The following is a 12,638-nucleotide window of genomic DNA, read 5'->3' on the forward strand; positions in this document are numbered from 1 at the left end:
AAGTGCCTGTACTGACCAGTTTTAAGATCTCTCACTCCCTTTAGCTGTGGCAATACAACTCTTGTAAGTAAGGTAGTAAGCTGTCTTTACATAAGTGTTTGGCAATGGACTTCCTATATCTTTCCTCAAAGGTGACTATTTCTCATTTTCTTTAATGTGGAAGTACTAACTGTATTATCTTACGTCTTGCAATGTTTCTTCCAGAAACGACTCAAATCTTATGGTTTGTTGCATTCATAGCTCTAATGGTGACATCTTTACCCTTCAGGTCTGTAAGAGTTCTTACCAATCATTAATCTGTCAAGACTTACTGGAAAATTTGTTCTATTACACCCCAGTCACTAAATGTAAAGTTATGTTAACAACTCCTAGTATGCTGTGATGATGAGAAAACCCACTTATAGAGAGAATTATATAAGTAAAAACTGCTGGTATGGATAGAGAAAGCACAATGTAGAGGAGCGAACAATGTTTCAGTGACCGAAGAAGGTCGAAACGTTGTTTGCTGCTCAACATAGTGCTTTCTCTACCCATACCAGCAGTTTTTACTTATATAAAGTCCAGGTATGAATACTTCAATTATTTATAGAATCACAACAGCTCTTCTGGTTATCATGAAAAATACTGTTTGATAGCCAACACAAGAAACGCATTAACAAAGCAATTTCCAACACGAGCAGTGACAACTCAAACATGGTGCACCAACCAGTCTCCTTACTGTATTTGTAACCATTAACATGTAGCTAGTTAGCTCTGCATTATTCCTTGTATTATAATGTCGTCAAAAAATACTAATGTCCAGCGTGAATCCATTGAAGTTAATTAGATTGTAATGTTCGTGGTCAAATATCTGAAATTCTCGATTAATAAACGTTAAATCATAGCTACAGCTTCCAAGGTTTAGAATACACAAACTATTGCAAACCAGTACTATATACTGTCTCTTGGCTTGAAGTGAGTTTCTCAAAAATTCAGCACCAAACATGCTCACCCTTTCAGCCGTCGGGGCGTTATAATGTTATAGCCAATCCCACTCTTCGTTGGTAAAAGAGTAGCCCAGGTGTTGGTGGTGGGTGGTAATGACTAGCTGCCTTCCATCTAGCCTTACACTGCTAAATTAGGGACGGTTAATGCAGATAGCCCTTGTGTTGCTTTGCGCGAAATTCAAAATAAACCAAACTAAAAATTCAGCCTGAACAACAATATAAACAATACACTAGTGTTTATGTACAAATATATTATTGTTGGTTATTATATTCGAGAATCTTATACAACTTTAGTGAATAGGCGGGAATTTCGTGATACGTGTTTAACAGTTGATATTAAAAACAGATATACGATTGCAAATCAGTCAGACTAGTTTCAACTGTTGTTGAAGTGTTCATTTAATTCAGTTAACTGCTGTCCATGTGACCAAGTGTGATGGAGAAAAAGGTTCAAATTGGTCTAAATCGTGCGATTGAGAGAGGGAGATCAGAACAGAGGCCTAAAAGGAATGACGGCCTCTATGGACAGCTCGTTATAATAATAATAAAAAGCCATACTTCAACATTTTCAAGAGTTAGCAACCTCAACCTTATTTCATCTATTATGCTCTTAATCACTTTAAAGAGATCACTTAATATTTGAAACGAACATTTATCTTGATATTACACGTATGGAACGTACAACACAAATGTAACTCAGCTCAATATATTTAGCTATACAGCCGCAAGTTTTGATCCCAACCGGAAATAGTTCCTATCAGCAAATTGGTTATTTCAAGTAAAAATCTGTTCACGTTTCGTAGTTGTATTATCCTTTCTCGATATTGAGTTTGCTTAAAGCTCGAATAGACAACAACAGAAGTAGGCTTAACATAAGAAGCCCTAAGTAGGCTTAAAAGATAATAAAATTTGTAACATTAGGCAACTGCAAAGAAATTTCATCATAGTAAGAAAATAAAGCAATTTCATTGGTTGTCATGAAGGTGTCACTTACAGTATCCTTCATGGTAATTTATTTGTTCTTGTTTCTTACAAAGTGTATCTGTGTCTGATTATATACAAAATGGGACAAATTATAACCAAAATTGTTTTGAATTAAAAAAACATTGCATAATTTTTTTGGGTACAAGCTACTATAGGTACATTATACATTTGTAATAATGACACAGGTCTAACTGCGAGATCTATATCACTATTAAAGACTCAGTCTTATTCATTTTGAAGTGTAAAATAAAATATGGACTTCTAAATCTCTAAATAATAAAGAATTTAAAGTCATAGCTTCAATGAGTTGTCTGACGTTGGTCCAACTAAATGTATACACTTAATTAATTATATGCATAAACTATTGTCAATAGGTGTCATACATTTCTAATTAGAAATTGCCATTTATATAAACTTAAGCCTAAATATATGGCCCAAGAATATTCATAAGCAATTTAACATGAGCCTATCTTCATACCATAGTCCCAGAGTTTAACCTGATCGCTAACAATAAAAAGCTTATCCTCTTTCTCACTTAATAAAGAATTCTTTCACACTCCTTTCCTTTGGTAATGCTCAATAACATACCTCGTCACTTAGCAGCAAAACTATCACCCAATTGTTCTTAAGCCAACTATGATGCTTATGTTGAATATTCAATACAGAGAAAAATCTCAACAAAACTATTTAATTTTCCTTTTATTTTATTTTTGTTCACAATAACATTTCATTTTTCTGGGTAAGTTTTTACTAAAAGTGTGGTGATTAAAGAATTACTTCAAGATTGAAATGAAATCAGTGAAGAGTAGACGCTATTTGGAGAGAAGACAAATTCGTTGTCGCTAAACTCTATACTTTTTGCTAACCATTTCAACAAGTTTGACAGCGTTTTTATTAGTAAAATGTGATTCAGATTTCACCAATAAAATGCAAAACCAGTATTAATGTGTAAGGAAATGATCAAAGCACAAATGAGCATGTTTTACTAGATTCCACTTCAATCCATTTGGCATGGCATGTTTGCAAGCTTTTACCCATCGTTTCTGTCACGCAAGCTGGTATGGGTATTAACACTTTTATAGATAAACAAAAAACAACGTTTCGACTCTCCTAGGTCATCTTAAGGTTAACAAAAAGAGTTTGCAACTCACCATTGTCGGACATATGTCTTAGGGCGAGAGTATAAACTGGTACAGGAATGTAAGGGCGTTGCAGTTGGAGTTAGGTTAATTAGTATAGGTATAAAGGTGTTCCTTTATATTAGTTTCATTTTGGTTTCAGTTTTACAAACAGGGCTTCTTTGATTTTGCGTTTGTTTGTATTTGTTTCCCTACTAATAAGTTACTGGTCTATCACATTGTTGGCCTGGCATGGCCAAGCGCGTAAGACGTGCGACTCGTAATCTGAGGGTCGCGGGTTCGCGCCCGCGTCGCGCTAAACATGCTCGCCCTCTCAGCCGTGGGGGTATATAATGTGACGGTCAATCCCACTATTCGTTGGTAAAAGAGTAGCCCAAGAGTTGGCGGTGGGTGGTGATGACTAGCTGCCTTCCCTCTAGTCTTACACTGCTAAATTAGGGACGGCTAGCACAGATAGCCCTCGAGTAGCTTTGTGCGAAATTCCAAAACAAACAAACAAACTATCACATTGTTTAAAAATTTGAATAATGTCTTCTGTGGATACTTCTGTATTTTTGCCTGTTAATCATTTAAGATAGTTTTCTCGTTGACATGCCATATGTTTTCGTTATTTCGGTTATATTTTACCTCAAAGATAATTTTGAATCATATGTTAAGTGTAAACATTTTTATGAGAACTGTCATCAAGAAGAGTTCCTTCAGGTACAGTTAGGTAGGATTTGTTTTCAGTTTATTAATTTTGATTCTGTTATTTATGACAGTACTCTACTATTTGATTTAAATCTGATTGTAAAGTGTTTGATGCTATTGAGAGTGGTTTTGAGCTCTTCCAGATAGCCACATCATTATCAAACTGTTTAATAGAACTACGATTTATATCGTTCAATGACATGTCTCTTACGTACATGATGTATAGTACTAACTATTCCTTCTCTAAGGAACGCCCTCCTCTGGAGTAGTATACTCATAGAGTTATAAACAGAGAGAAAGCACTCTCATTCATTGACCAATCACAGACTGCGACGTAACGGAGGTTTCAAAATGGCCACCAAAACGGGAACAATGTCAACAACATATAACCAACACACTAGCACATGTGAGTTTGGAAGGAGTTGAGAATTTCCTGAAAACAAAATATAATTGACTAAATATATCTGCGATTATAGCAATTATAAAGTAAACTGCGTACATGAAGTAAATCTGCGCAGTTAATTGCTGGCCTTAATGTCGAATAACGCCCAGTGGACATCATAACGTTCCTGATTCCGTGGAAATTTAGTCTCTATATTTTCTTATAAGTACGAATCATACTGCCTAAATTCGCCAATGAGGTTATATACATTTCAACAAATAAACTCCCCTACTTTTGTGACTGAAAAGCATTGAAGGCAGTCTGGAATATAAAAATGTTCAAATTCCACATTAAAAGCTCCCATCTGCAGACTTTTATAAACCCAGTGGCGAATTTAGGCCCTATGGCTCGTAAGTTGGGCGCTATTTCCGTTCATTGCGCGCTAATTCCCATTAATCTTGAAGAAGTCGATATTAAATGGACATAAACATTAAAATGATAAAGACTAATATGCTGGCAGTGCTGTTTTGGCCCTCACTGTTATGACCCGGAAATCCTTTCTGGAAATCTTGTCCAGACTGAAAACCTGCCATGTCTGGTATATTGTAAAACCATGCAAATGGTAATTTTGACTTGTGATCAGTCGGGATATTTAGCATATCATAGTTCTAGCTTTTTAAATCGTCATTCACTTGTTTGAGTTATATATTCAATTTATTACACCTCATACATTTCGTGAGATTACGGTGAAGGATACATAATCAGACCTACGTGTATATTACTGGTAAGAAGATTTTTTTCTTTCAGAATTTGTAGCAGTTTTGCGATAGATTTAGTTTTCCTTTTTATTTTTTGCTTGCATACTTTCAAATCGTTTTGTACTTTTTTTTTTAGCTTGTCCTTAACTGAATCAAGATGAAATACCACTAGGACAGTTGAACAATATAAATGCTCGACGCCTGATGTCTTTTTCTTTTTCTTGGCAGCTACTGGGCATGTTTCCTTGATTTTAGGGGCACGTTTTCTTGGAGGTAGTCTACTTTGTGATTGTACAACTTACTTATGTCGAGGATGACCTGGAAGATGGTAGTCACTACCAGAGATTTCAGTTCATACTTCAAGATGTCATCTTCTTTTACGTCTCTTGGGTGCACTCCTGGAAATAGATGGAAACTATTTTTTTTTAAGTTTTGTGATTGCAGCATGTTTTCACAAAGAAGGTCACTAGTAGTTTGTTATTATCTCATTTTTTAAACAGACCCGAAATTAAAGATACATGCCCTATAAACAGAAACAAACATAGGTAGTCATTATTATGTATTTTACATATGTTTTAAACTCATTTACTGTATTTTTTTAAAAATAAAAATATGAGTTTTCTAAAATATTAGTAAGTATTGACAGTATTGTTTAAGTGGTTTTATACCTCTCATATAATATTTTGCGAAAGTTTTCACTGCACACCCTGTGATGCCTGGATGGCTATAATTCTTCACGACTCACATACTTCAACCATTGTTGACGAACTGCTTCATCAGAAGGTAACCTAAAAATGAAATTGTACTGTAACTAATTTTGAGGATATACTTTCTGACATCTCTCCGATACATCTATCTAAAATCTTCTTTTTAAATTTTAAAATCAGACAAGAAAAACAAAACAGCATTGAGACCAAAAAACGTGTTTAGTCTGCGCCTAATTTTTACCAGCGACCACTGCCATTCATGATTTGACAGCTTGAACGCTTGTTCAGACCTAAATAGTGGTATATTTAATACCTCAGTCTAAATAAGTATCATATCAAACTCAATTCTCATGTCCAATATCTTAATCAGGCCTACAGTGTATAGCTTAGTAGATCTAGTAGAAATTAATACATTGTAATACAGTTTGGGCCTTGACAGACGCAAAGTAGACGACAGTTTGAACTTGTTCGAGTTTCAAAGCCATCATTTTAAAAGAAAAGTTCATAAATGTAAATACTTACCTATGCAAGGAGATTACTGAGACCTTTTTATGTTTATTTGTGAAATTAAAACAAGCATAGCTCTTAGGCATTGTTTGTAAAGTTGGCAGTTATCCGTCAGTGATACGAACATCTATTCCCGTTTTGACAATTGCGACGACTTCCCGATGTCGTCACATGGTCACGTGACAAGAGCTCTCTCTCTGTTTATGTCATAAACTTTATGAGCATACTCTGAGTTGGTGCCCCCATACATTTTTACATTTTCTATCTTCAAGAAATTTGGATAACCAACGAATAAGTCCTGTTAGTAATTCCATTTCTTTTAATTTGATTCTTAATCCATTATACTATACAATGTCGAATACTTTCTAGATACCGAGTAAACAAGTGACAGTGAATTTCTTTAAAGCCATCTATTACGATTTCAGTTAGCCTAACGAAATGATCAGTTATTTACCGGTATTTTTGAAAACATTTTGAACTTGAGGTAATTTTGATGTGATCTTCAGAAAATTTAAGATTCTGATTGTATCTCAGAACCTTAACCTGAAGATGACCTAGGAAGGTCGAAACGTTGATATCTCCTTATCAATAAAAGTGTTAATACCCATACAAGCCGTTCTGAGATACAGTTTTATTTCAAGTGGGTTCCTCGTCATTTGATTCTGATTAGTCTGTAATTTTCCAAATTTTTCGCTGGTTTCCCTTCCTTCAAGAACTTAAGTACATTTGTTTGCTTAAAAGAGGTAGGGGTAGATCTCGAGTTTAAGGATAGATTAAATAACGCGGTTAAGTGATCAAACAGTTTCTGAATACCTCTCTCTTTAATAACGTAGTTTGTATCTCGTACATGACAGTTATTTCATGCCCTAAATTTTATCAATATGTTCATTGAAGTAGAATCCGTCTGACATGCCGCTGGTTGAAGTATATGGGAATTCTAAAGAATAATAAGTATTCTCACCCTAGCACGTTCAGTTGCTAATGGGGATAAGTGAAACATAACCACAGTGTTCAAATTTACATTTTTTAATGGTATGAAAGAATCAGCCTTATAAAAAGAAGTGAGTGACAAAATAGTCTCTTATCCAACACGTTTGCATAGTACTGTATATATGCAAAACTTTTCGTGAGGAATAACAAATAGTGTAATAAAATTTTATGTTATAAATACGTTGTGTAAAAGTTAGGAGTTTTGCGTTACTTATGATAGTATCCACCACCAACTTGTTTAAAAATTTATAACTTGTACAAAAGGACAGGTACTTCAGCTTGTTTTATACAAATTATTAGGAGACAAACTAAATTTTCTCTCACCACTGTCATGGTTAAGCGCCTAAACAAACGCTTAAATCCAATTATTAACGATGGAAAATACCAGGTTTCGCTTGAGTTATTAGGTTGATTTTTTTCTAGATGACGTCACCAGTGTGTTGTTTGAACAATATAACCTATATAGTTATATAGTGTATAACCTATATAGTTTTGTTGATTCTTCACTGAATGTGACTTTTTTATAAAGGTAACCTTTTCTTTGACTTGTTTTCTGATTTTAAACTTAAATAATAAAAAAAAAACTCTCTTTAATTGACGGATCCTCTAAATTAGAGAACAACAAATATTGTTTTCCAGTTTTGTAGCCTATACATTTTATTTTATACTTTCAGCACATAGCTATTTAAGAACAGTATTATGTGATACTTTTATTAGTAAGCAACATGAACACATTGCTACCCAAATGCACTGGTTTTCTATATATTAAAAGTTGTTATATAAGGCACCACTTTTCCTTCCTTTATTCTCTGATTAAAAAGCCGCGCGAGTGCGCACGTGGCAATCGATTTGTCAGGAGGAGAATAAAGAAGTAACTGAATATTAGGTTTTGGTTTTCTTTGTTGTTAAGCAAAAAGCTACTATAACATATAATTTATCCCAGATAAGTCTCCGATTTATTATGTTACGTTCGTTGTGTATTACGATTTCAAATAACTAGACATTTAAATTTAAAAGTTAATTAAACATAAATATGCATCAAATTTATGATATTTGCCAACAAGATTGATACACACAATTGTCTTTCTTAACGCACATATATTTTAAAATATTAAAAATTTATAATTAAGCACAAAGCTACACAATGGATTATCTGTGCTCTGCCTACGACGGCTACTGAAACCAGGTTTGTAGGGGTGTGAGTCCGCAGACATACCGACGTGCCACTAGAGAGCGTGTGTTTTCTTATAGCAAAGCAACATGGGGGTATCTGCCCAGCCCACCGAGGGGAAATCGAACCCCCGATTTTAGCGTTGTAAATCCGGAGACACACCGCTATACTAGCAGGGAGCCACTAGAGAGCGGCTTATTATTCATAGTTAGTACAAATAATTATTTATAAACAAAAATGTTTAAACTCGCAAACAGTATTCAGTCTTCTATCTGGCTTGAAACTTAATATTTTATCGACGGCCTAGGCCCACGAGGCACAAGTTATTTTTATGTTGATACACAGATATATTTCATTTGACAGGAATGCTAGCTAGCTGTATTCTTGTTTGGTCTAACGCGGTTTACAAACTTACTTTTCATTGGAGGAAGATAGATGCATAATGTCTTCCTAGAAATATTAACACCCGAAGTTAATTTTCTGAAGCTGAATGGTTCGTAATGTTTGAAATCTATAAGTTTTCGTGGTAAAATTCTATAGTTTGGCGATTAATAAGCGTTAATAAAAATTATAGCTTCAGAGGCTTATAGTATACTGACTGTAGCTGACCAGCAATGTATCTATTACTGTCTCTTGGCTGGTTTTTATATCAATCATGCGAGATTCTAGAACGTTGAATAATATTCGAAGACACGCTAGTATTTTCATAAACAACATATTTAGAGAACAGGAAGAACTTGCGCAATACATATCCAACAGTATACGTCACATGCATCAAGAACTATACTGAAACAAGTGCAGACATTAAAGTAAATCTATAATAGTAAATACGTTACACTACACAAAAGGCTGTCTAAGCTCTGCTCACCACAGGTACCGAAACTCGTTTTCTAACAGTAGAGGTCTGCAAACAAGCCATTGTGCCTTGTAAGACGCAACATTGTGGAAGACGCACCCTAATTTTAGAAAGACAATTCCAAGAAAAAATATTTTGACTCAGCAACCAACACTTTGATGTAACCTTGACTATTTTTCAATGTATAGTGGAGCGCCATTAAGCCGCGGACCAGTAAACCGCGAAATCGCTTAAGTCGCTGTAGCAAGTCTTGTGAGCGAGGATTATCGCCGCTCACCGCTAATTTAAGAACGTGTAAAAACGCGGCTTACGAATTGAATCCTGGCTTTATAACTTCAAGGGGATATTTAAAAAGAATTTGCTTTAATTTGGGAAATAAAGAAAATATATTACAATAGAAATCGACCGTTAATCTACCTTATCCGCTCTCTATGTCAGCTTTATGGAGGCCGCCATTGTTACCGAATCACACCTCTCCATACATTAAAGATAATCCGCGGTAAATCCATGACAAAAGTGATCAATAATTAAAGTATTATTTTTAATTCGATAATCCGATATAATGATAACGCAATGGCCCGGATGAGGCTCCTCGGCTGAGCTGTTGGCGACTTCGGCTTTTCAGTCACAAAGGTTTAAGCCGCGGTTAAGCAGGTTGACCCCCCAAATACCGCGGCTTAACGGCGCTCCACTGTACTGAGTACACACAGTCAAATACATCATATTCTTCACAGTATATCGACAATATTAGTTAAATTGAATGTTTTATGCTATTAAAACTATTTGTAATTGGGAAGTAATGAGAGTGTGATCTGTACGAGAAGCCGTTTTGAATAGACCCTAAGCTAACCCATTACTTTTGTCTTGGAAGACGCATGAGGATTTTTCAAGGTAATTTTTTTAAAAAAGTGCGTCTTACAAGGCGTAAAATACGGTATATGATATTTTGTGAAACGAAATGTACATCTAGTATGAATAAAATATTGTATATCTAAGCACACTATTTTCATTCAAAAAACATAATCTCCTAAAATTGTTGTATGCGCTTGTGTGTATGAGTGATTTGTATATAATAAATCTACTGAAAAACACTTTACGTGCGGAAAAAAGGTGCAGCAAAAAAAATCAACATGCAATTTAAAGGAACGAAATCAAAATTGGTGGAAAACTAATAGCTGCAATCATAGCCAGGCAATGCTTTTTGTTCAACTTAGGCCATGATGGCAGGTAAAACAAAATACGCTACCAAGTTAACTAATGGATGAGTATTTGCTTTAAATTTCTTATAAATGCTATAAGTATAGCTTTCTAATGTGGCCGACAGATTTGTCTTCATTCCTTTGAGTTGCATGTTCAATGTTTTCTTGGTCGCACCTTTTTTCACACTTTAGATGTTATTGATTAATTATCATGACCTTTTATCAACACACACGATAGTAACCAACATTAACTTTAGTATCACAATTCTTTTATTTAGTTCAGACCAACACTTTACACAAACAACGAGATTCAAATGGTCATAGTTCTTTTTTTCTGAAACAATGTTAATAACTTCTTTTATAGCAACACCATGGAAACTAGATTGATACAACCCTATCAAGTATCATTATTTACGCTAATTGATTAAACTAATACCAAGTAATACTAAACATTCTTTAATTAGGAAAATTTCGTAAACTTTAACTAATTTGTGCTTAAAAATTGGTAATGAATAATAATAACCGTCCACTTGCATGATTCGTTTCAAAAATTTATCTAGAGACTGCTAATATAGTTTGTTTGGCGAAACTAATACATTTTTACTCTATGGTTTTGCTGCTCTAAATCAGCCGTTATCAACCCAAATAACAAAAGCTTAAAAGTGATTCACTCCTAGTTTACCCCTGAAGAAAAAAGTCCACCTTTCGAAAGCGCTCGGGTTACAGGGTTTTTATTTCATTTTAAGCAAGACTTCTTGGACCTACGTGTTTTTAGAACATCATGAAAAGTAATCCACTTTTATTTTCCTCTTAGCTGAAGCTGTAGTAAGTATTTTAGACCAATAGCTCACGTAACTTTTTGTGTTAGCGTGTGCAAACATTTTGTTCAAAATTGAGAGGTTTTGGTTTAATAACTTTGCACACGTTGCTGATATTTAGATCAAATTTGACATTTAATTATATGGTGTAAAGATCTACAGACTTACAACGCTAGAAACCGGGTTTCGATTCCCGTAGTGGGTAGAGCACATACAATTCATTGTGTAGCTCTATGCTTAATTACAAACAAACTTTGTTGCTAATAATTATTACCATTTATGAAATAATACTAATCTGATGATAGATCGGTAGACCTAAAGCCTGTATTACGCTTGTATTATGAACCAGTGTGAGTAGGTCCACTGGAAATCTTCAGCTACAGACCCTTAATTCGGCCCTGGTAATGGTGAACTTTGATCTCTGCTCAGTTCGTTTAGTCCTTTCACCCATCACTCCAATACTCTTCTCTTATTTCTCACCCGACCAGGCATGGCCAGGTGGTTATGACGCTCATCTTGCAATCTGAGGGTTGCGAGCTAGAATATCCGTCACACCAAACATACTAGATTTTTCAGCCGTGAGGACGTTATAAAGTGACGGTCAATTCCACTATTTGTTGGTAAAAGAGTAGCCCAAGAGTTGGTGGTGGGTGGTAGTGACTAGCTACTTTCCCTCTAGTCTTAAACTGATAAATTAGGGACAGCTAGTATAGATAGCCCTCGTGTAGCTTTACGCGAAATTCAAAACCAACAACGTATTTCTAAACAAAATCAATTAATTTCTTAACATAAAATATTTTTATGACTTATAATGACAATCGTGCGACATCTATACATTACAAATCGACGGACACGCACATAGCTTATTTACATTTTCACTGAAGCCATCCTACGTACGTCAAACGAAACGTTCCCAACTCAACAGATTATGTTGATTCTGCACTAACAAAAAAGATTATATATAATAGGAAATATATCTTATGATCTACTTTCTAGAAAATCGTGTCTACCCTGCTTCTCTTCTTCATCAAGCTAAAGATAATTTACATGCTAACAATAAACGCCCGAATTTTGAATGTTTTCCGGGATTTGCTCAGCTTAAATCAGTAAGCTAAGACGCCAACACTGTAAATAGTTCTAAACTTTTAACTATATGTGTTGAATCTTGCTTCAATCAATATACTCCTATTTCCGCTAATCATTAACATTCACCCATTCAACACACAAATAACGGTTATGGTTATGGTTACACGTTCCATAACAAACCTCTAATAAGTCTAATTTCTTATAAACGAGACACTAACATAAAATACTTACTCGTCCAACTTCCGAATGACGTACAACTATCGTCTGCTGCTCAAGTTGGTACGTACAATTGTCAAAGGAGTAGATGCAACACGTGCTCGTACATTAATAATAAAAAAATCTATTAGAAACATAAACCAAAGTAC

General features: G+C 34.8%; 1 protein-coding gene and 1 long non-coding RNA gene across 4 annotated transcripts in view; one reads left to right on the forward strand and one right to left on the reverse strand.

The window, feature by feature from the left end:
- Nucleotides 1–5,545, forward strand: part of LOC143253347 (epithelial sodium channel subunit alpha-like) — a 46,961-nt gene extending 41,416 nt beyond the window's left edge. The window contains exon 7 of one of the 2 annotated variants that reach the window (XM_076507089.1): nucleotides 5,168–5,545. In XM_076507089.1, coding sequence (XP_076363204.1) covers nucleotides 5,168–5,188 — 21 coding nt within the window. In that variant the 3' untranslated portion in view covers nucleotides 5,189–5,545. Of the gene's footprint in view, nucleotides 1–5,075 lie in introns of both variants that reach the window. The other variant, XM_076507090.1, reaches the window with a different exon arrangement.
- On the reverse strand, nucleotides 5,201–12,638 carry LOC143253348 (uncharacterized). Of its 2 annotated transcripts, none has more exons than XR_013029517.1 (3): nucleotides 12,505–12,638; nucleotides 5,608–5,727; nucleotides 5,201–5,337 (listed from the first exon to the last, which is right to left on the reverse strand). It is a non-coding gene; the product is annotated as an uncharacterized LOC143253348 (long non-coding RNA). The 2 variants fall into 2 exon arrangements; XR_013029518.1 differs by having other exon boundaries at nucleotides 5,232–5,354.

Source organism: Tachypleus tridentatus, chromosome 6, assembly GCF_004210375.1.
Source record: "Tachypleus tridentatus isolate NWPU-2018 chromosome 6, ASM421037v1, whole genome shotgun sequence".
Classification (NCBI taxonomy): Eukaryota; Metazoa; Arthropoda; class Merostomata; order Xiphosura; family Limulidae; genus Tachypleus; species Tachypleus tridentatus.